Source organism: Dipodomys spectabilis, unplaced genomic scaffold (genome assembly GCF_019054845.1).
Source record: "Dipodomys spectabilis isolate Male_0828 unplaced genomic scaffold, ASM1905484v1 ptg000692l, whole genome shotgun sequence".
NCBI classification, from domain to species: domain Eukaryota; kingdom Metazoa; phylum Chordata; class Mammalia; order Rodentia; family Heteromyidae; genus Dipodomys; species Dipodomys spectabilis.
This window is the reverse complement of record NW_024871369.1, coordinates 744,417-769,079: the sequence shown is the minus strand read 5'-3', so window position 1 is coordinate 769,079 and position 24,663 is coordinate 744,417. Positions and strand designations below refer to the sequence as shown.

Here is a 24,663-nt window from a genome sequence, read left to right as displayed (position 1 = left end):
GCAGAAGGATAGGAAATTCAGGGCCAGTCTCACAATGACTCTTCATAAAAACTATAGAAATAACTGGGTGCCGGTGGCAAACACTTATAAGGCTAGCTACTTGGGAGGCTGATATCTGAGGATCACAGTTTGAAGCAGCCTGGGCAGAAAAGTCCTTGACACTCTCATCTCTAATTAACCACCCAAAAGCAAGAAGTAGAGCTGTGACTCAAGTGATAGAGTGTTATTCTTGAACAAAAAGCCCAGGCACAGTACCCAGGTTCAAGCCCCAGGACAGGCACACATACACACCAGAAAGTAAAATGACCACTCAAAGCATGCTGATTAGATGTTAAACTGCACACTTTCCACAGCTGTTGAGCCTTTGCTCCTGGGCGTGGCCATGCACACACAGTGGAGGTCCAGGGTCCAGGGGAGGTCAGTCTGCAGACACCCTGACCCAATGGCCTCTAAGCCATCTGCTCAGCTGTTTTCTCAAACTCTGTACTTTGGCATGGATGTGCCCCTTCTATTTTCAACCCCTGATCTCATGGAACTGGTATCTTAGCAGATGAGGAGAAACCATTACTCAGTGCAAATTAAACTTGAGCACAGACTTTTGGAGAGTGGTGACCCCATGGAGAGCAGGGCCACATGAGAAGAAGCAGGTGGGGGCAGGAGGCCACCACAGTGAGATGGGGGGCTCCTTGAGAGCACGATGTCGGAGCAGAGGCGTGAAGCAGCCAGGGAGCACCGCGCAAGGGGCAAGGAGCAGCTGCTGCGTAGGCTGTGGATGGACATCACAAGCAGAGCTCCCCTGTGGCTGACGGGGAGTGGGGGCAACTCCTTGGAGGGTGTTAGGTTGGGAAGAGTACCTTCAGAGGACACCGACTCCGTTCAGAGATTTCAGTGGAAGCCATTGAAGATGCTCTGGAGATTATTGTAGAAGGGTATCACTGGCCGTAGTATTGAGAATAGCATGGGGGGGGGGGGTTGAGGAGGAGGTGGCTGGAGAGGGCAGCCCTCTTTCATGGGCCTATTGCACGAACCTCCTCTACCGCCGCCTCTTTTCTGCACCTCCCCCAACCCCCACTGCTCAATAGCTTTCAGCGAATTTTCTTACACCATCTTCACACACAGACACATTTTATTTTGCTATTATTCACCCTCCATAATTCTTTACATTTCCCTCCTTCTCCTCATCCCCCCACAGTTACAATCATGTTGCATTCTACACCTGATAGTAAGCTGTTTTTAAGAATAGGACATAACTCTGAGTTATGGCATATAGGTGCACAATAGCCATAAAGACTAGATGTTCCAAGAGGGTTTGCTTCAGGACAAGAGAAGCCAGCCACAGGGCTCCAGGACTTAGGACTCTCTTTGGTTCTTCTCTCTCTCTCTCTCTCTCACACACACACACACACACACACACATACACACACACACACACACACACACACATCTTTTTACCCCTTTTCTGGAGCTACTCATTTTTGATGCTCCCTACCATTTCGTTTTTCTAGGTTAACTAGTTTCTGAAATCTGATTTGATCTTCCTTACAGCATAGACTGAAATATTTATATAAGAACTATGCTAACTGAAGCCAATAATAAAGTATTTTCTGCATCTTGAGGTGGGTTCCTTTCTTTTAGCATTCTCAAAATATGGGGAAATTGTATTAAAATATCAAACAAAGTTACTCTTCAAGGTACTTTTTAATTTGCCTATCCAATTTCACATTTATTAATTAGAAACAATGACTGAACTTTCTACTTTGAATGTTAAAGAATTAAGCAACACAAATAACTAGTAAAAGAACACGTGTGTTAATAAGGAAGGCCAAGGTATATTTCCTTAATAATTTTTAAAGAATATACTCAAGAACTTAAATCTCATACAAAACACAGAAGCAGTGCTAAAAATAAAATGCCTTAATTTTACCCATTTTTTTATCCACCTGTATCAGCTCATTAAAATCACTGTTTCAAATTTCTACCAATTTTCCTTTGTAAGTTCTAGACTTGCAAAAGTACTTTTATGAACATTTGATTCTTACATTTCATACTTAATATTTATAAATTTGAAATTTATTTTGCACAGATCTATGCCTTTACTACTTTCAGACAAGAGTCACATGGAAAAATATTAACTGCTCAACACATAAACAGCTGTTTACAATAAAAATCTTGCCAACAATATAGACTACATTATGACTGATCTATTTGAAAACAGAAAGTAGTGTATTACACTGAATTATGGTTGCAAAGTGCTTGCTCACAGGAAAACATATTTTCCTTTCTTTTTATAAAATAAATACCAACCTATTTCTTACATATATTACAACTATATTAACCGAACTCTGGTTTAAAAATCACCCTATAAAATGTTAAGAAAGTTTAACATAAAGGGAAGACTTGTCTTATTTATTATAATCCATAATACTTATGTTATTTTTAATCTACCATAAAGGCAAATGCATTTTAAAAATGCAATCCATATTCAATTATAGGAAAAAATTTAGTTAACCCACATACTATAACAAATTTCACATATATCATTCATTTAATATTACATCCAAAAAATTCAATATAACATAGCAATTGGAATAATTTCAACAAGAATCTGAAAATTACAAAAATATTAGCAAATAAACTTAACTCATGCATTTTTCTCTGAGAGACAGAAGCCTGACTTTAAGAAGCAGGTAAAAGAAAGTATGAGCTAGCTTCCCGTTATATCACCCATCTAGGGATAAATATATACACACACACACACACACACACACACACGTGTGTGTGTGTGTGTGTGTGTGTGTGTGTGTGTGTGCATACAGACTGCCTTGTGTGATAAAACGATTCTGCTAGCTAAAAAAGCAAAAAAGAGACAAAATAACCATTTAAGCTGGCCAAACCAAAGCGATATTGAATCCCTGGAGGTTAAGGTGAATCATAAAATCTCATAACTTAATCCTATATCAGGGAATTACTTACAAGTTGCACTACTCTTTTCTTTGGGCTAAGAAAGAGAAATATTTAAAAAGAGACAATGTTTCACATCAGCAACATAACTTAAAATCTGCTGACTACTAGATTGTTTTTTTTCCTAGACCCACAAATTCATGAAAAGCTATTGACACAAAGGCATGGAGAAAATGGATTTTTTTCACAAGCCACTGAGTTACAACGTCTAATATAATGGAGCTACTAAAATACATATATTATTCTTAAGAAAATTTACAAAACTAACAAATCTTTTTCTCCAGAATTATAAAAGATAAAATCTATGAATCAGTACTCTAATGCAATCACAGAAAGATAGCAAACTGAAGTCAAAGCACAGGATGTCTGTCACATTCTGTATTTCCTGCAGTCTTTTAGAGAACACATGGTCAACGTCTTAGAAATCATCTGTTATGGTCTTTAAAGCTGGGCATTAATCATCCCTATGGATAGGGGAAGAGTAATTGAGCTTTTTACACAATTTTTATAAAAAACTTGTCTCCTTTTCAGGAGGTTATTTGACAGTGGTTCTTTTAAAGGTAAGGAGAGCTGGGGGGGGGGGGCCAGGGACTGCTTGGAAGTTGTGGAATTCCAGCAAGACTTCCTGCAGTTTGATACTTTTACTCCTCCTTTAATCCCATTTTTTTCTTTTAAAAATTACAATTGGCAATTTTCATATAATTATTTGAATTAAAATAAGGGAGAGTTTTTCAACAGCATTTATTTCACTCTCTAGAATATTTAAAAAAAAAAAGTTCAGTGGAACTCAGAGCCAATAATTAAGAGGTTGATATCATAAAATTCAAACCTGGAGGGGAGTATGTCACACATTTGCGCATGTGTGCTTTGCGGCACACAGTGCGGTCAGACTCAGGTGCGTTTGAGATATGTAGGCTGTTCCTGGCATCAGGGACAGTTTTGACAAGAAGGCTCTAGCTTTCAAGAGAGTTTCATCAGAGAGGGACAAGCTATTGCCTACTGAAGTAAAACATTCTTCTCTGCAGTATGTGTCTTGTCAGATTGCTTACATAATCTGTCACACCACTGGATCAGTTTTAAAGGACAATCAGGAGCCAGAAATGGGAAACCACACGTGGATGAAGCCAGTGGCCCTCAGAGGCATCTGTTTCAAAACACCTAGCAGCAGGGAGTGGCAGACTAGACTGGCTTTGCCTCTCCCTCACTTCCCTTTTTAAACAAAACTTACTTTTCTCTGTAATAAAGCAAGTAATACTTCAGGGGGTCTGGCAGCGGGAGGCCTAGGACCCTCTGTCGCAGGGAGTTGACCGGAGGCTCAGGTTTGACTTCCCGGGGGGTCCTCTCTGCTGCCTCCTGCTGCTCTTCTTCCAAGTCCTCACAGCTGGTGTCATCAGAGGGATTGGAAATACGACTAGCAAAGACCTCCTTGTCCAAAAAGACGATGGTCTCCATCCGTCGACAGCGGACCCTCCTTCGCTTAAGCCTGGGTGTGCTCTTCAGCCCATTTCCACCTTTGTTCACTGCTTCCTGGCAGATGACCTTCTTGATTGTGCTTCGGATGGCAATGCGGGCCAAGTCTTGTAGGCTTCGAACAGCTGGTGGTGCTGTAGCCGAGTGAGGGGCAAAGGCCTGTGAGTGAGGGCCCCACGGATTCAAAACCCTATGGCTATTCTGATTTGCTGGAACAGTGATGGACCCTGACCAAGAGCACAACAGCTTATTTCTAAGCAAATGTTAGTAAGCGCTCTAATTTATATGTATATGTTATCTTTCAAGAGGTATTTTTAGACACACTAATTCGAAATAAAGCATTCTTAGTAGCAGAATTAAAACCTTACAGTTTCCAACAGCTTCATTCATGCATTAATACCCATGTAGTAGCAATAACTATCGCCAATATTCTTTTATCTATTTTACTACTGCCATAGCAATTTATAAATTGAACATCGGTTCTCTTTTTTTATTACAGTCAGGAAAATGCAAAACTTTTTTTAAGAAACACAAAACTTCACAGGACACCAAAGAAAAAAAACACTGGCAATTAAAATTCACTATGTAATGCAGGCAACATACACCTATAAGGGCTTGTCTCAGTCAGAAGGGAACTGATGGCCATTTTTTAAATATACTAAACAAAAAAATCTGTATCACTTTCCCCATCCGGTACCTAATTTGTCTAGATAGCAGTCCACACTATAGGAAGTCTCTAGTGCTGTCTACATTTGTCTAGAGAGCAGTCCACACTGTAGGAAGTCTCTAGTGCCGTCTATATTGACTGAGACCAAGAAGCTTGTGCACCAAACCCCACAATCCCTTCTGTCCTACAAGAGGCTTGCAACTGAGGCGCTCACCAGAAAACAGGGAGCAACTGTTCCCACTTTTGTCAATGCCAACCTTCCTCTCCTGCTTTTCTGTCTCTGAGGACAAGGGACTCCACCCTCCTCTCTAGGATGGCTCTCACACTGAAGTCTAGACACTTCTTTTTTTTTTGGGGGGTCCGGTCGTGAGGCCTGAACTCTGGGCCTGGGTGCTGTCCCTCAGCTCTTCAGCTCAAGGCTAGTGCTCTACCACTGAGCCACAGCGCCACTTCTGGCTTTTTGCTTTTTGCTTATGTGGTGCTGAGGAATCGAACCCAGGGCCTCTGGCTTGCAATGCAAGCACTCTACCACTGAGCCACCTTCCCAGCCCCAAGTCCAGACACTTCACTGAGCACCTATGCCATGTCCCTCACCATTCACAACCTGTTGACTAGCCTGGCCTTACCAATTCACTTCAAGGAAGGTGAGCTCCTGCCAGCCAGCTGTCCCCTAGAGATGCTGAAATGGCCCTTCACAAGCCAACCGCTTTGGCTTCTCCAGTCCTCCCTGGGATGTTGCAGGAAACGCCCTCCCCTAGGAGGCTTCTTTCTGGCCCTTCCTCTTCTACCCAGCCCTGCAATGCTCCCGAGGCTCCCGTGTTCACCTTCATCCTTTCTCAGCATACCTAGTGGATCTTGGTTGCACACCCACTTTGTGGCTTTAGGGGCACAGGCCAACTTCCCAGGTGTCTATCGAGTCCTGACCAGATCCTGAACCTCCCCTAGAGCCATGTCTATGAAAGACACAGACACCTCAGGCTCTCACACCCTTCCAGAAAGGCCACTTGTCCCTGAACCTTTCCCATCATCAAGACCAGTGTTCCCATAGAGTGCATTCCCATAAGGCATATGGCCTTACTGTACACATTACTCATGCAGCTTCTCTATTCCACTGTCTTCATCAACTTTCTTACTCTAGGAAAATCTGGCCTAGGAAAATGAAAGTTGCAAACAACCTGAATTTCAGGAACCCTAACTAGCACTCATGAAAGTTTATCACCCAACAATGGCTTTAAAAGCTTCACCTCCAAGAAGGCATCATGGGGGCCAACTATAAATGGTTCTTATCCAGGCCTAACCAAGCCCTCACAGAGAGTCATTCCTTTCCAACTCAAAAGGTCTCATAAACACCCTGACACACCCCTTCCTTCTGACTCTGCAGTGTTTGCTTACAGAACTTTCTTTGTGCTATTTTCAGAGCTCTCTGACTGACCTCTAAGATAATACAGAGTACAGGTGTACTGAGTCTTCTTTTAAAACATCTGTAGCTCTCATAGCCCAGTGACAAATTGGAACCTACATTCCCATCTAGTTTTGCCCACAAACCCTAATTCTGACCACAGTGGGGGACTCTGTACCCTTGAGCATGCCCTGCTTCTGCTCACACTTTTTCTCCACATCCCTATTCTCTTTTTAGGGAATTACTTTTCACACTGATAAATGAAAACAAACATCATCCTCCAGCTAACCAACTTTTCAGGGTCCTTCCAAGACTGTCTGCATGCTCCAATGCTGCCTGCCGTCCAAGTTCACATGACTTATACTGAGGAAAGTGTTTCTATTTGATAAATGATTCCTTGCAAATTAAGAAACTTCAAAGGAATTCAACAAAATGTATTATCTTTGGGTGCTGGAACCATGTATGGTAGTTTTTATTTTTTCCAAACTTTCACAAATAATCAAGAGTGCATGCAGGGTATTTGTATTTTGAATCAACAGAATTCTCATTTCCATGTAAATGGTTCAGATGATAAAACATTAAGATGGATGCTGCCTTGAGGGAATAAACAACAGGGCACAGACAGGGAGGCAGCACCGTCTCCCATCTACACACAGCAGATAAAGAAAGCAGGGTCTCAACCCTTACTCTCCCTGAGCAGCAGCGAGAGACAGGTGTTTGAGAGCAAAGCGGACCCCGGTGCCATCACATTCTCCTAGCAGAGTCTCTCACACAGGAGCACTAGGCCTTTTTTGGTGAATCTACTATTCTTGAAGGTGTGAATAGTAACAGCTCTTTCTAGACCTAAAAGATGACTAAAATAACTTAAGATGGTCTAAAAAGAGATAATTTTTAAATGTTTACAAATCCCTTGTACAATTTTAAGGTTTTAATGGAGTGTAAGCATTCTTTAATATCAAAATGTATCTTGTAATTTCATTTCTTTCTAACTTTAGTGAGATTAAAAGGTCTAAAAGGCAAGTGTGGTACATGTACTCACGTAGTTGGACAAGTCTAGACTTTCCCGACTCAGAGTGGCAAGGCTGGACCAGAGGGGCAAAGGAGACTGCCAGAATCTTCTTGGTTTCCCAAGCAGAAGGACCTATGCGTGTTATCTTGGTCAACTATCACACAGAAAAAAATGAAAATAGTACAATAATCCCTATATAAAATAGAAAAATGTACAAATACAATAAAATGAAATAGTCTGACAATATGGCCCCCAAACGTGAGGGGCATGAAGTACAGCTGACTTACAAACAGTTCTGCAAAAATGCCTAGCCTGAAGATATTCAAACTTCTAGACCTACCATTTTTTTTCTATTTACAAGAAATACATATGATAAACCAGTTAAAGGACTACAAGAAGTAGCAAGCAAATCAAGAAAGTACAAATTCCTATCACAGCAGTTTTTTGGTTTTCAAAATAAGCGAGTAGTTGCGGGTAAATGTGAGGAAGGGCTTAGATAAACAATACTCTAAACATACAGAATCTGCCAACATGTGCACTGCTTCTGGGAACACTACACAGACATCCATGCAACCAATGGGACTGTGGGAGAAGCCTGAACACTGCTTCAGTTCTACTGAGACTTTCTTGACTGCAAACCACTGTCCTAACTCTCCCAGGAAGAGTATACCTGAGGAGCACCAGGCGATTTTTTGGCTAACGCACAACAATGGAAGTCATCAAAAAGAACTTGTGTACGTGTGTGCACGCGCGTGTGCGTGTGTGTGTGTGCGTGCATGCGTGCGTGCGTGCGTGTGTGTGTGTGTGTGTATGCGCGCATATGCACGTACACTCCAATCCTTAGGTTTGAACTCAAGGCCTGTGTGCTGTCCCTGAGCTTTTTTGCTCAAGGCTAGCACTCTACCACTTCAGCCACAGCTCCACTTTTGTTTTTTTTGGTGGTTAACTGGAAATAAAGAGTTTCACGAACTTTCCTACTCAGGCTGGCTTTCAACCACAATCCTTGGCTCTTAGCCTCCTGAGTACCTAGGATTATAGGCATGAGCCACCAGTGCCTAGTCAGTATTTTTTACTACAGTATTAGCACTGAAGAATCCAATTAGACAACATAGCCTCCATGTTTTTGGTTTGACTAAGCCAGTCTCCAGTGTAATTAGGTCATAGCACTGCTAAGATTATATACTAGGTCTTTTCTAAAAATACCCAATCCAGAAAATCCTCTGAAACTGATTCTTTAAAAGGCTTACATACCCATATTCTAGGTAAATATAAACAAGTCTACACACATTACTGCATATCAACAAAGAATTGTAATGAAGACCAAATATAATCATTTAATGACATGTGAGACCTAAAATGAAACTATAAACTTACTTTATATTCTAGAGAAGCCTATGAAATATTGTAAGAATGTTCATAATCCTCAATTAATCTAGAGAAGAAATGATTGCTATCAAAAGTCTAATTCAATATAGAATACAAAGATTTCTAGTACCATTTGTTTAAGTAAAAACAAACTCAAAATAATGATCTGAGAATGAAAACCAAAAATGGGACTGCTCAGTGCCATCACACTCTACAGTCCAGGCAAATAGCAGGGGTCATACAGCAGTCAGAAACACTTGTACCAGCTCCTTTTTATTCTGCTAATGATGGTATTACCTTTGAAAGTGTGGTTTTAAAATGTGTAGCCTTTGACAACGCACTTCTGCTCTTACATGGTGGTTATACTTGGAGATAATGAATACAGAGAATAAGATACAAGAATAGCCAGGTGACAGTGGCTCACACCTGTAATTCTAGCTACTCAGGAGGCTGAGATCTGAAGATCATGGTTCAAAGCCAGCCTGGGCAGGAAAATCTGTGAAACTCTTATCTCCAATAAACTACCAGAACACTGGAAGTAGTACTGTGGCTCAAGTGGTAGAGCGCTCACCTTGAGCTGAAGAGCTGAGGGACAACACTCAGGCCCCATGACTGACCAAAAAAAAGATACAAGAATATTGACAAAAATGACACACAAAAGGCTCTCCCTGAGAGGGCTATTTATTACAGTAAAAAAAGGTAATAAAAAAGACTATAAGGAGATAAATCACCCATCATTAAAACCTGTTTTTATTCACCAACAACTAAACAGCAAAAGACCAGAAGACCCAAGAACACAAGGCTCTCAATTCAAGCCCCAATTCCAGGGGGGAAAAATTGGTGAGGGGGGGCAACATGGGGGAATTTTTTTTATAAACATACTAAATATCCAGTATTAGAAAACCAAAAAATACAAGATCTATAAGAAAACTATAAACATTTATGTCATATAAAGAGGTATATTTTCTTTTATATTTATTTATTTATTTTTGGTCGTGGGGCTTGAACTCTGGGCCTAGGCACTGTCCCTCAGCTCTTCAGCTGAAGGCAAGTGCTCTACCACTTAAGCCATAGCATCACTTCTAGTTTTCTGGTAGTTTATTTGAGATTAGAGTCTCATGGACTTTCCTGCCCAGGTTGGCAGGATCTCAGATCTCAGCCTCCTGAGTAGCTAGAATTATGGGTGTGAGCCACCGGCATCTGGCTCTGCTATATAGTTTTAAATAATGATAAACCAAAAGCAAATAAAAACAGTCACCTACTTGATAACTGAATTCAACAAGTAGTCAAAAAAAAATCATCAAATTATTTTCATCCTAAGGATGGTTCAATACAGATAAAGCAGTAAGCATAGTACAGTACATTAACAGAACCAAAGACAGTAATGAAATAATCATCTCAATAGATGCAGAAAAAGCCCTTGGCAAAATTAATATCCTTTTATAATAAAAGCCCTAGAGAAGCTAGGAACAAAAGAAACATACCTCAACATAAGAAATGCTATTTATAGGGCTAGGAAGGTGGCTCAGTGGTAGAGCGCTTGCCTTGCATGCATGAGGCCCTGGGTTCAATTCCTCAGCACCACATAAGCAAAAAGAAAAAAGCCAGAAGTGGTACTGTGGCTCAAGTGGTAGAGTGCTAGCCTTGAGCTGAAGAGCTGAGGGACAGCGTCCAGTCCCAGAGTTCAGGCCCATAACTGGACCCAAAAAAAAAAAAAAAAGGAAATGCTATTTATGAAAATCTACAGCCAACACCATAGTAAATGGTTAAGGACTACAATAATTTCCTCCAAAATCAAGAACAAGGATGTCTATTTCTCTCCACTCCATTTCAATACAGCACTGGAATTCCTAGCCAGAGCAATAAGGTAAGAAGAAGACGTGCTGGACGCCTGGTGGCTCACGCCTGTCATCCTACTCAGGAGGGTGAGATCTGAGGATCGCGGTTCAAAGCCAGCCCCGGCAGTAAAGTCTGTGAAACTCTTATCTCCAATAAGCCACCAGAAAACCGGAAGTGGCGCTGTAGCTCAAGTGGTAGAACACTCACCTTGAGCTGAAGAGCACAGGAACTGCGCTCAGGCCCAGAGTTCAAGCCCCATGACCAACAAAAAAAGAAGAAAGAAGAAAGAAGGAAAAGGAAGAAGAAGGAGGAGGAGGAGGAGGAGAAGGAAGAGGAGGAGGAGGAGGAGGAGGGGGGAGGAGGAGGAGGAGGAGAAAGAAGGGGGAGGAGGAATAAGAAGGGGGGAGGAGGAGGAGGAGGAGGAGGAGGAGGAGGAGGAGGAGGAGGAGGAGGAGGAGGAGGAGGTGGAGGTGGTAAGAGTGATCCAAATAGGGAAGAAGTTAAAGTATCCCTATTTCAAGATGATATGATCTTGTATCCAAAGGACCCCAGAGAGTCCACCCCTAAGCTCACAGAGCTAAACAATGAATTTGGTAAATCAACAGGATATAAAATCAATAAAAAAAAATACTTTTCTGTATACCTACAATGAAAAAATATAGAGAGAAATCAGGAAAACAATTCCATTTGTAAAAGCCTCAAGAAACATACGGAGGAATAAACCTAACCAAAGAAGTGAATGGACCTCTACATGAAAAACTATAAAACTTTGAAGAAAGAAATCAAAGAAGACACCAGGAAGTAGAAAGACCTTCCATGTTTGTGGATTAGCAGAAATAATATCATGAAAATGGCCATCCTGCCAAAGGCAATCTACAAAATCAATGCATTACCCATCAAAATCCCAATGCCATTCTTCACAAAGATAGAGAAAACAATGCAAAACTTTATCTATAATCACAAAAGGCCTTGAATAGCCAAAGCAATCCTGTGTGAACAACAAGCAATTCTGGAGGTATCACAATTCCAGACCTCAAACTTTATTACAGAACTACAGTAACAAAAACAACTTGGTACCGACATAAAAACAGACTTAAAGACCAATGGAATGGACTAGAAGATCTAGAAATAAACCTATACGCTTAGATCTATCTGATATTGACAAGGGAGCCAAAAATATATGTTGAAAAGAAGACAGCCTCTTCAACAAATGATGGTGGGAAAATTTGATAACCATATGCAGCAGACTGAAAATGGATCCCTGTCAGCTTTTACTAAATACCAATTCAAAGTGAATCAAAGACATCAATATAAGACTTGAAACTTGGAACTACTACAGGAAGGAGAAATATTAAAACTTCTTGGTATAGGCAAGAATTTCCGAATAGAATCCCAGGGCCCAGCTAATAGGAAAGAGAATTGACAAGTAGGATTCTATTAAGCTAAAAAGTTTCTGCACAACAAATGACTTAGTTAATAAGCTAAAATGACACCCTATAGAATGAGAGATTTTTGCCAGCTATACATCTGATAAGGGCCTAAAGAAACTAAACCCTAAAGAATCAATAAATCAATTAAAAATGGACAAAAGAGCTAAAGAGAGACTTATTCAAAGAAGTAAAAATGGCCAATAAACACATGAAAAACACTCAACATCTCCAGCCATAAAGGAAATGCAAATCAAGGCAGGCAATGGTGGCTCAAGCTTGTAATCCTATCTACTCAGGAGGCTGAGATCTGGGGATCATGGTTCAAAAACAGCTCAGAAGGAAGCCTGTGAAACTAATCTCCAATTAATCACAGAAAAAGTTAGAAGTGGAGCTTCAGCTAAAGTGGTAGAGTACTAAGCTTTGAGCAAAATGAGCTGAGGAACAGTGCCTAGGCCCAGAGTTCAAGCCCCAGTAATGGCAAAAAAAGGAATTGCAAGCTGGGTACCGGTGGCTCACGCCTATAATCCTAGCTACTCAGTAGGCTGAGATCTGAGGATCACAGTTCAAAGCCAGCCCAGGCAGGAAAGTCTGTGAGACTCTTATCTCCAATTAACCACCAGAAAAAAAACAGAAGTGGCGCTGTGGCTCAAGGAGTAGTGCACTCACCTCTAGCTAAAGACCTGAGGGGCAGCGCCCAGGCCCAGAGTTCAAGCCCCACAACAGACCCAAAAAAAAAAAAGGAACTGCAAATCAAAACAACATTAAGATTTCATCTCACCCCAATAAGATTGGCCACCATCAAGAATACAAACAGCAGCCAGGCACTAGTGGCTCACACCTGTAATTTTAGCTACTCAGGAAACTGAGACCTGAGGATCACAGTTGGAAGCCAGCCCAGGCACGAAAGTTTGTGAGACTCTTATCTCCAATTAACCACCAGAAAACTGGAAGTAGAGCTGTGGCTCAAAGTGGTTAAGTGCTAGCCTTTAGCACAGAAGCAAAAGCTCAGGGACACTGAATTTAAGCCCTATTTTAAAAAAAAAAAAAAAAAGGAATAAGAAAAACAAATGCTGGTGGGGAAATGGAGAGAAAGGAACCCTATTACACTATTGGTGGCAATGTAAACTAATGCAACCACTTTGGAAAGCAGTCTTTTTGAGATTACTCAAGAAAGAAAGAAAAAAAAAGAACAGAACTACCCTATGATCCAGCAATACCATTCTTGGATATCTATTCAGAATATTACAAGTCAGGATACTGTAAAGACACAATCATGTACAGTGCTGTACTATTCATGATATCCAAGCTATAGAAGCAGCCCCGATGCCCTACCATGGATGAATAGTTCAAAAAAATGAGAGATATATGTACACACACACACACACACACACACACACACACACACACACATATACATATATGGACACACACAATGTGTTTTTATTCATTTACTCATTTTTACTCATTTGGAAATCATGTTAAGAAGTAAGGTCAGAGAGACAAAGCAAGCACATTTTCTCTCATATGTGGAATCTAGATCTAAATTATAAACATATATGAGCACATACACAGGGTCATACATACACACACACACACACACACACACACACACAAATCAAGTAAAGTATGGTACACGTAGGGGAGGATTCCGATGGTGTAACACTGAACACCAAACTTACAGTTTAGCAAAATGAGTAGCAAGAAGCTGAGACATGTTTTGTCAGGGGAGGGGGAGAGACAAATTAGAGAGTATGGGTGGGTGAATACAGTCATAATATTCAATGTACCTATGTGAAAATGGTATCAGGTAATTTGAGGGAATGGATAGAATTCTGAATATATATATACATATTTCTGATTTATTCATATACAACAATTCTGATAAGCCAGGTGTGGTAGCACATGCCTGTAATTTCAGCACTGCAAAACCTGGGACAAGAGGACCATGGATTTATAGATAGCCTGGACTACATAGCAAGTTCTAGACAACCCTGGGCTACATATTGAGACCCTGTCTCAAAAAGTAGAATAGCTGAGTAAAGAAAAGGATGAAGGGAAAAAGAATGGCAGGGAAAAAAAGAGAAGGAAGAAGAGAACAGGAGTTAGAATAAAGGTGAGGGAACATAACACTTGAGCCAGGTTCTCTCTTCACCTAGAGTCTGTGTAACCCAGGCACACTCCACTCCTACTCCCCGTCTCCTTCTTGTAATACATCACGTGGGTGTGGGTGTCACAAGCATAAATACACGCAAACTGCCTGGAACACACCATGGTAGAAAGTAAGACCTGTCAGTTACGAAGAGAATCTTACCTTCTCCTCCAAGGGCATGACAAGGATCCCTCCAACTTTGAGAAGATTCTTCATGTACTCTTCATGTTCTTTCTGCACACCAGCCCCACAATACACACGATCATACTGACAACAATCTGGAGAAATTTCCAGGCAATTGCCAGTAACAAAGGAAGGTTCACAGAAGTCAAACCTGAAAGGAAAAAAAAAAAAATCTCTAACTAAATGCATTGTTGCAACAAGTCCATCCAGCAAATTTTCAAAATCCCAGAACAACCTAATAGTTTCCAGAGATAGGAGCTAAATCCACACTTGTATATTACATAAAGAGAACCCTAGAAATTCCTAGCAGAATGGGAATGAGTGCTATACGCACGATCCGAAGTTAAAGTAGTCTCTAGCTGTTCTTTACTGTTTTTATAGCACTCATACTCAAGATGTTTTCCAACAAGTGAGAGGAAGAAAGACCCCATTTTGTTGTTCTAAAATTTTGAACCCCCTTATTTTAAAATGGCAACACTTTAAAATCACAGAATATTAAAATAGCAATCAGCATAAGCACACAGATAACCAATGATCATTGACCACAGTTCAACCAAGTTAACTAGGCATATGAACACTAATTAGCCGATGTCCTTATATTTGCTCAAGTTTGTAATAAATTATAATTTACATCTCTGACTTAATGGCCAGCATCTGATCGTACTTGTCAAAGCTGTCACTTGTTCTGATGAAGAAGTCCAGTTTCTGCTTTGCATACTCTATCACATCTGAATGAAGCTCCACCCCATGGTTCACACCAAAAGGACCTGAAAGTTTTGAGAATAACAAAGCTTTTAGAACTCTTGCTCGTTTTGTTTTACTGCTTCTTTAACTGCACAACTGACTTGGCAGAAACTCAGAGGGCTATGAAATCTTAGCATATCTAAACTACTGAAGAGAACATTTTCAATACACATAATAACCACTGCTCAAAATACAATACTCGTTTGGATGCCTGGATATCTATGCTATTAAATGTGTAAAGTATCATTTTATGGAAAAGAAAAAAAAAAGCCAAGAGTTTGGGGTGTTACTGATAAAAAAGAAACACATATTTGCAACAGTACTACTGTTAAAATGTCATCGAGACAAAGCCTCCCTGAGAAATCCTATACTCACTAGTTATAACACCAAGTCCAAAGTTATTCTGAACTTCCAAGACCTGCTACCAACTTGCTTACTTAAATCCTCATTACTCTGGTTTAAAACAGCCCATGGTTCTCATTCTCCTGAGCCCTGCCCCTCTTATTTTCATTAACACCTCACTTCACTGTCAAACATCAACTGAGAAATAACAATACTAAAAAAAAAAAAAAAAAAAACCAGCCTGCTGCCGGTGTCTCACGTCTGTAACCCTAGCTACTCAGGATCACGGTTCAAAGCCAGCCAGGCAGGAAAGTCTGTGAGACTCTTATCTCTAATTAATCAGCAGAAAATTGGAAGTGGCGTTGTGGCTCAAGTGGTAAAGTACTTGCCTTGAGCTGAAGACCTGAGGGGCAGTGCCCAGGCCCAGAGTTCAAGCCCCAGACTGACAAGGGAAAAAAAGTCACTAACTAGTTACTTCTAATGACAAGTATAAAACATGGTCCCTATTTGGAGCTGTATTGAGGCACAGCAACAAGGTGCACTGAAGCCAGACCTCAAGGCCCCCTCCCACCTCTCTTTTAGGCATGAATCTCCACTCCCTGGCCATCACTCATAAGACCAAAGGAAGAGAGCCTAGGAAAAAGGAAAGAATCCCAAAGAAAACACAGAGATAGAGCTAACATGAGATAAAGCAGAGACTTGATAAAGGCAGGCTCAGAGGATATCTCTGTGTTAGTAGAAACTTTCAATCTCACTTGTATAGGCCCTAAAAGGCCAATGAAGTTTTCATTCTGTAGTGATGTTTTTAAGTTGGCAATAAGGTGGAATAAACTGTAGCATCTAGAAACAGACCACAGTCCCACCAAGACACTCATGCGAGGGAGCACATCCCAAAGTGTCTTCCTCCAAATACACCACAGACATGACAGGGCTTTCTTCTTGTACATTTCTCCTCTCCTACAGCGAACACAATTCCCAGTAAGCAGAAGGTTCAGAAAGGCAAAGCAGCGGCAGTAATCATAAGCCCTTTCTCCATCACCACTCACGCCAAGCGCAACAGGACACTCCAACTTCTCCCAGGCATCAGAATTCCTAACCTAGTCAGTTTTGTTATCTATTCCTCCCCCTCCACACACACAAATGCCCTATCACTAAGCCTCTTCCAACTCTTCAAGTACAATCAACAGAAACGCACTACTATCTAGACACTTGTCAAAGCATGGCAACCATGACAGTCTAAATCAAAGACAAACTAACTTAAAAAACATACCTTTTCTTAGAAAGAAAAGCATACAAATTAAAATTTTAAAGCCTAGAGTTAAGTAATGAGTCTCAAAAATTAATCAAACTTTGAAGGACACAAAACTCAATTGAAACCAAAATCTTCCTTTTTATATCAACAAAAATCAATGTGACTGTTAGGATTTTCTGAAGTCATCATAATAACTACAAAACAAGAAGATGATGATATACACACCAATGAATTCTGCATACAACACATAAACCATAAAAAAGAAAACTCAATACTCAGAATTTCATACTGAAAATGCTTAAACTCACCATGAACATTCTTGTTAATATTACTGTTTTGCTTCATTGTGTTGTGTTGTGCTTATACCAGGGCTTAAACTTGGGGCTTTGGTCTCTCCCTGGCTTTTTTACTCACAGCTAAAGCTGTACCACTTGAGACTCACCTCCTATATGGCTTTTTTCTAAAGATGGAATCTCTCAAACTTTTCTGCCCATGCTGGCTTCAAACCACAATCCATAGATCTCAAACTAGTGGGTAGCTAGTATTACAGGCGTGAGCCAACCACACCTGGCTTTTTTTTTTGAGACAGGCCCAGGTTGGGCTGCTCTCAAACTCTTGGGCTCAAAGGGTTCTCCCACCTCAGCCTCTGAGTAGCTGGAAATCCTGTGTACCCTGGCACACAACACCCTTTGGCTGTTTGGGGGTGGTGAGTGCGCCTGAAAATGTGCTCATGTGTGTATGTGCACATGCTGCTTCTGGGCGCTGTCCCTCAGCTCTTTTGCTCAAGTATGGCACTCTACCACTTGAGCCACAGCTCCACTTTTGGCTTTTTTTTTTTTTTTGGTGGCTAATTGGAGATAAGAGTCTCATGGGCTTCCCTGCTCAGTATGGCTTCAAATTGCAATCCTCAGATCTCATCCTCCTAAGTAGCCCTGCATCTTAGACAATTTTTTATATTTCTGCACAACCAGATCCAATCCATCAGTAATGTTACAAATTCCAATGCCAAAAGATACTAAAGTCACACAAGCTGATTCAAACCCACCCAGCCCGCCTGACTCCTCCTCCAAAGGGCTGCTCTAACACCACAGATGTGTTCACTCCTCTGCAAGTCCCTTTCACACCTCACTAAGAGCAAAAGCAGATTTCACTCTCCCACTTAACACAAAGCTGAAAATCAATAAACCCTCATTTCTCTGATATTGCTGTTGTTACATCCATTCTTACCATTTCTTTGTTGTGAAAAATAGCTTACATGATTCCTTTCCATCCCTGAAATTTATTTGAAAATACATAAACTTACACGTGTCACTCTTTTTTTTTTTTTGGTTAGTCGTGGGGCTTCACTAGCCATGAACTCTGGGCCTGGGCGCTGTCCCTCAGCACTTCAGCTCAAGGCGAGCACTCTACCACTTGAGCTACAGCAGGAGTCTCACGGTCTTTCCTGCCCGGACTGGCTTTGAACTGCGATCCTCAGATCTCAGCCTCCGAGTAGCTAGGATTACAGGTGTGAGCCACCTACGCCCAGCCTATATCACTCTTTTAGTATTAAACAAAAAACAGAAACTGCTTGGAAGAAATCAACTACCAAAGGACTTTAATAACCTTCAGTGGAGAGAAAGAATGAAGGGACGATGTTGCTTAGATTAAAAAGAGAAATTACATGAGGTCAAGATTTACACATCTCTGCTGGTCCCATTCAGCTATAACAGACTGTAGTGGAGCTAGACTAGAGGAGGCAGGAAACAGGGGAGGCACCCACTATCTGGAAGTCAGGGCCCACAAGTATACGTAATCCAGCCACCCACAAACCAGTGACTTTGCTTCAAGCAAATTGTAGGAGGTCATGGTCTCTTCTAGAGTATGCAACCAGCAAACTGTAGTTTCTGTCCAAGAAGACATTTCATGCACTGACCTTCAGATTCTCCTTTCACACTCACCTAAAATTAGACCCACCATAGAGCTGAGGTAGCCAGTGCCACTGCCCAGGTTCAGAAATGAGAGCCCAGGCTGCAGATCAAGAGCCTCCATCACCTCCGAGTAGATGCATGGAGCCGAGAGATGAATGTTTCCATGTTTCCACGCCAAATCCTTGTATGCATTTTCCTTAAACTCTTCCAGATAATAATCTGCACGGTCAATCGCACGGAAGGCCTGCTCCACCAGGTCGGTCCGGATATACTGCGCTTCTTTCAAGTTATCAATCAGTTCATCATTGTCCTCACCCGCACTCACAGCACCGCCCATGTTCAAGATTACACTCAGGCAACACTATAATTAAAATTTAAAGAACTAGTTTAGTTATGAGTAAGAGAATAATAATAAAACCCCAAAATATACACCAATGTTAAGTTCTGAACTCTAAAAATAATACAGAAGCTGCAAATTTTAGAAGAACCAAGTATCAGTTCGGCCGGGCACGGGTGGTTCATGCCTGTAATCCTAGCTACTCAGGAAGCTGAGATCTGAGGATCATGGTTCGAAGCCGGCCACACAAGAAAGTCCATGAGACTCTTATCTACAATTAATTACCCAAAAAGCCAGAAATGGCACTGTGGCTCAAGTGGTTGAGCACTAACCATGAACAAAAGAAGCTCAGGGACAGTATGTAAGTCCAAAGTTCAAGCCCCAGGAACAAGAAACTAATTAAATAAAAAAATGTCCAGTTCGAAATTCAAGACAAGTACTAGACTTTATTTGGTGCTTATCTGTAATTCAAATTTAACTGGTGTCCTAAATTTAATTGGAACTCTACACCAAACACATACATAAATTCTTACCCAAGTTCAGCAAGCCATCCAATTCTTGATTTGGGTACTTTGATATTCAATTATTAGGCAAAAACAACATCAACAAAAAAATTAACAAATAGACCACATTGTGACAAAATCTTATTGCAACAAACATTACATCAGCTTTAAGACTACAGTTTAGCAGAAGGAGCTATCCAGCCTTTTCAAGTACATTTCTTTCCTTCTTCCAAACTGCCTTTAAGGAGGAAACATGCAACCCCACTACTACAACCCAATTTGGCTTTATCTAGTGCACAGGGAAATGCTCTTTTGCCTGGAGAGTTCTTACACTGAAACTATAAAAAACATCCTTCTTAATGTAATACTAACTCCAATAACTTTTCCAAAATAATGGCTTTACTTCACACAAGATGATGATGATGATGATGATGATGATGATGTAAACTGCTGGAGGAAAGATCACTTAGTCTACATGAAGACTAGCACACTTCATCAATTAAGATAGCCTCCTGACAATGTATTACAATGCTATTGTTACAGTTACACTAGGCTCTCTCTCCTTCTCTCTCTCCTTCACAGTCCTTTGACTCTCTAGCTGCAGAGTAAGGATAATGAGGAAACACTAGGGGAGAGATGCCAGTGCACAACTGGCCACAGTGGTGGAAGCAGCCTAGGGAAGGGAACAAACCACCACCTGTGTGTCTTCTGCTTTATAGAAACAGGAAACTAAAGGTGTGCAGGGATGTCTTGACACAAATTACCTCTCACTTTATGGTAGAATCTCAATTCTCATGATCAACATGTGAAGATTTAGAATTAGAATTTTTAAATCATGGTTCAATTATTACAGTTTTATCTTCTTTTTAAGCTGTTCTAAAGCCCTTGTTAGATGACAGAACCAGCTCTGGCCCTTCAAGGGATGGAATTAAGTGCTAATGAGGTTAGGTTTAATCTTGGGCAAGCCACTTAGTTCAGGGGCTATACTGCTAGCCTAGCACAGTCAACTTAAGACTTGGGTCACGGGTTGAAAGTGGAGTCATGTGTTTGGATGTTTAATGATCTATTTTAGGAAAAGAACTTACAATCGTATATCCTCCTGGGTTCAGATCAAGAGGGACACCTATTACTCCAGAAGCCTGGATAGAGTCTTGTCATGCTACCTCAATTCCTAAATTTAAAAATCTATAGAAGGAAGCTCATTGGGTATATTTCATTTTCTACTAATATCTACCATTTATTTCCATTTTTCCTCACTTTGAAAGCATCTCCCAGATCAAAAGGACAGCATTTTAGTAAAAATAGTTACAAGTGCCAGCCAAGACCTCACTCAAACTTCACAATGGGCAACAAATTAGTGCCAGAAAGTTAATTCGCTCAGGATCACATAGTCAGTGTGAAGAATGGCTGGACTCAAAAACCCCAAACTTATGTCAAAGGCCTGTGTCTTATACACATTGACGTAGCTTAAAAAAAAAAAATTCTCAAGGGATCAATGTGTGTGTGTGTGTGTGTGTGTGTGTGTGTGTGTGTGTGTGTGTGTGTACAAGCACACGCCAGTCCTGGATCTTAAACTCAGGACCTAGGTGCTGTCCCTGAGCTGTTGTACTCAAGACTAGCACTCTACCACTTGAGCCACAGTTCCACTTCCAGCTTTGTGGTGGTTTGCTGGAGATAAAGAGTTTCATGGACTTTTTTTTCTTTTTTCTTTTTGTCAGTCGTGGGTCTTGACCTCTGGGCCTGGGCGCTGTCCCTCAGCTCTTCAGCTCAAGACTAGGGCTCTACCACTTGAGCCACAGTGCCACTTCAGGTTTTCTGAATGGTTTATTGGAGATAAGAGTTTCATGGCCTTGGCTTTGAACCGTGATCCTCAGATCTCCTGAGTAGCTAGGATGACAAGCGTGAGCTACTGGCGCCCGGCTCAATATTCTTTATATGTAACATATTGTTAATCTTTTGGCAATCAGAGTACCCTGTTGCCACTGTTAGGGTGTAAACATGTAGGGTATGATACACACTATTAGCTGCCAATCTAACACCAGGTCATAAAAAAAAAAAATCACTGCTTACTGATGACATGTGAGATCATGCTATCCAAAACACCCAGAACCCCTAGCCTCGCCAATCCACATCCTCTCACTGGCCCAGACTCTGCAATCCAGTTAAATCCAATTTCTCAAAGCAACAGTGAAGTAAGTAGCACCCTGCAGGTGTGGCCCCTGATTACATGCTGCTCTTGACTACTGTCTGTAATGCTAAACAGAGTTCCTACCCAAGAGTAGCCACTGCAAGACACTGAAAAAAGAGGTACTGAGCCACAGCGGTGGCAGTATCACCATAAACACAAGAAGAGGTACTGAGCCACGGGGCGGGCAGTATCACCAGGAACATAAGAAGAGGTACTGAGGGGCTGGGAAGGTGGCTCAGTGGTAGAGCGCATGCCTTGCATGCCAGAGGCCCTGGGTTCGATTCCTCAGCACCACATAAGCAAAAAAAGAAGCCGGAAGTGGCGCTGTGGCTCAAGTGGTAGAGCACTAGCCTTGAGCTGAAGAGCTGAAGGACAGCGCCCAGGCCCAGAGTTCCGGCCCCAGGACCGGACCCAAAAACAAAAAAAGAAGAAGTACTGAGCCACGGGGCAGCAGTATCACCATGAACACAAGAAGAGGTACTGAGCCACGGGGCGGCAGGCAGTATCACCATGAACACAAGAGAGGTACTGAGCCACGGGGCAGCAGTATCACCATGAACACAAGAGAGGTACTGAGCCACGGGGCAGCAGTATCACCATGAACACAAGAAGAGGTACTGAGCCACGGGGCAGCAGTATCACCATGAACACAAGAGAGGTACTGAGCCACGGGGCAGCAGTATCACCATGAACACAAGGGCTTAACTGTGGTTGTGTAAACAAACACCAAGCCAAGTGTTGGGAATGAGGGGCCCAACTCTGGTCTGTTCTGGTTGGCAGACTGCATTAGGGGGTGACTATCCAGCCCTATGTCACAACTTACACGGAATGTAGTGCAGAGAATGAACTGGGAAAAGAGACCTAAACGCAGCGTCCTGGGGGCGGAATGATGTGAACGATGAGGGAGAGGGAGAGAGAGAGAGACAGAGACAGAGAGACAGACAGACAGAGACCAAAGGGCAGAAAGGGCCACCCGGCCCAGCGCCACGGCCAAGGTCCGCACAGAGACACTGCAGTGCGGAGAGGAGGGTCCCGGAGTGCGCGCTGGGCGGGGGCTGCAGGGGGCCGGGGAGGGGGCTGCAGGGGGCCGGGGAGGGGGCTGCAGGGGGCCGGGGAGGGGGCTGCAGGGGGCCGGGGAGGGGGCTGCAGGGGGCCGGGGAGGGGGCTGCAGGGGGCCAGGGGAGGGGGCTGCAGGGGGCCGGGGAGGGGGCTGCAGGGGGCCAGGGGAGGGGGCTGCAGGGGGCCGGGGAGGGGGCTGCAGGGGGCCAGGGGAGGGGGCTGCAGGGGGCCGGGGAGGGGGCTGCAGGGGGCCAGGGGAGGGGGCTGCAGGGGGCCGGGGAGGGGGCTGCAGGGAGCCGGGGAGGGGGGCTGGCAGGGGGCCAGGGGAGGGGGCTGCAGGGGGCCGGGGAGGGGGCTGCAGGGGGCCGGGGAGGGGGCTGCAGGGGGCCGGGGGAGGGGGCTGCAGGGGGCCGGGGAGGGGGCTGCAGGGGGCCAGGGGAGGGGGCTGCAGGGGGCCGGGGGAGGGGGCTGCAGGGGGCCGGGCGGGGGCTGCAGGGGGCCGGGGGAGGGGGCTGCAGGGGGCCGGGGGAGGGGGCTGCAGGGGGCCGGGGGAGGGGGCTGCAGGGGGCGGGGGGGAGGGGGCTGCAGGGGGCCGGGGGAGGGGGCTGCAGGGGGCGGGGGGGAGGGGGCTGCAGGGGGCGGGGGGAGGAGGGGGCTGCGGGGGGCCGGCGGGAGGAGGGGAGAGGGGGCAGAGGGGGGAGGGGTTGCAGGGGGGGCCCGCGGGAGGGGGCCGGGCCTTGGCGGGGACTCCGGCGGGAACTCGGGAGGGGACAGAGGCTGGAGCAGTGCACTGACTGCTGGGGTGCCGGAGGGGGCCGCCGGGGGAGGGGGCCGCCGGGAGAGGGGGAGGGGGCCGCCGGGGGAGGGGGCCGGTGGGGGAGGGGGAGGGGGCCGCCGGGGGAGGGTGCCACCGGGGGAGGGGGAGGGGGCCGCCGGGGGAGGGGGCCGGTGGGGGAGGGGGAGGGGGCCGCCGGGGGAGGGGGCCGGTGGGGGAGGGGCCGCCGGGGGAGGGGGCCGGTGGGGGAGGGGCCACCGGGGGAGGGGCCGCCGGGGGAGGGGCCGCCGGAGGGGGCCGCCAGGGGAGGGGCCGCCGGGGGAGGGGTGCCGGGGGAGGGGGCCGCCGGGGGAGGGGCCGCCGGGGGGGGAGGGATTCGCCGGGGGGGGGGGGGGGGGGGGGGGAGAGGGCCGCCGGGGGAGGGGGGGAGTTCGCCGGGGGGAGGGGTTCGCCGGGGGAGGGGCCGCCGGGGGAGGGGGCCGCCGGGGGAGGGGGAGGGGGCCGCCGGGGGAGGGGGCCGGTGGGGGAGGGAGAGGGGTTCGCCGGGGGAGGGGCCGCCGGGGGAGGGGCCGCCGGGGGAGGGGGCCGGTGGGGGAGGGGGAGGGGCCGCCGGGGGAGGGGGCCGCCGGGGGAGGGGGAGGGGTTCGCCGGGGGGAGGGGTTCGCCGGGGGAGGGGCTCGCCGGGGGAGGGGCCGCCGGGGGAGGGGGAGGGGGCCGGCGGGGGAGGCGGACGCCGCGGGGACGCCCTGCGAAGGCGCCCCGGCGCTCGCGAGACCGGGGAGGGTCAGGCCTGCCCGAGGGAAGGGGCCGAGGGGCGGCCGCAAGCGCAGCTCTACCTCCGCGCTCCAGCCCACCGACCTGGGCCGCGACGGCAGCTCCAAGGGCGCCTCCCTTACGGGCGCGTCCCTCGCGTCCGCGGCCCCGGCACCGCTCGGACCTCCGCCGCGGTAAACATCCGCCACCGCCTCTGCGCCTGCGCGCCCAACGGCAGGACTGCGCGTGCGCCCCGGCGGGGCTGCTTAAAGGCCTAGGCAGCGGCGCCGCTACCCGTGCGCTTGTTTCTCCCCGCAGGGCCCGTCGC

At 44.9% G+C, this 24,663-nt stretch overlaps 1 protein-coding gene across 3 annotated transcripts; it reads right to left on the bottom strand.

Moving 5' to 3' along the window:
- Positions 1 to 1,679: 1,679 nt before the first annotated feature.
- Positions 1,680 to 24,590, bottom strand: Pcmtd2 (protein-L-isoaspartate (D-aspartate) O-methyltransferase domain containing 2). Of its 3 annotated transcripts, none has more exons than XM_042672252.1 (6): positions 24,373 to 24,590; positions 18,751 to 19,081; positions 15,137 to 15,239; positions 14,452 to 14,623; positions 7,537 to 7,660; positions 1,680 to 4,565 (listed from the first exon to the last, which is right to left on the bottom strand). In XM_042672252.1, the coding sequence occupies exons 2-6, from the start codon at positions 19,055 to 19,057 to the stop codon at positions 4,186 to 4,188; spliced, it is 1,086 nt and encodes a 361-aa protein (XP_042528186.1). In that variant the 5' UTR covers positions 19,058 to 19,081; positions 24,373 to 24,590; the 3' UTR covers positions 1,680 to 4,185. The 3 variants fall into 3 exon arrangements, with proteins under 3 accessions (XP_042528186.1, XP_042528185.1, XP_042528187.1); XM_042672251.1 differs by having other exon boundaries at positions 24,419 to 24,590; XM_042672253.1 differs by having other exon boundaries at positions 24,441 to 24,590.
- Positions 24,591 to 24,663: the final 73 nt, after the last annotated feature.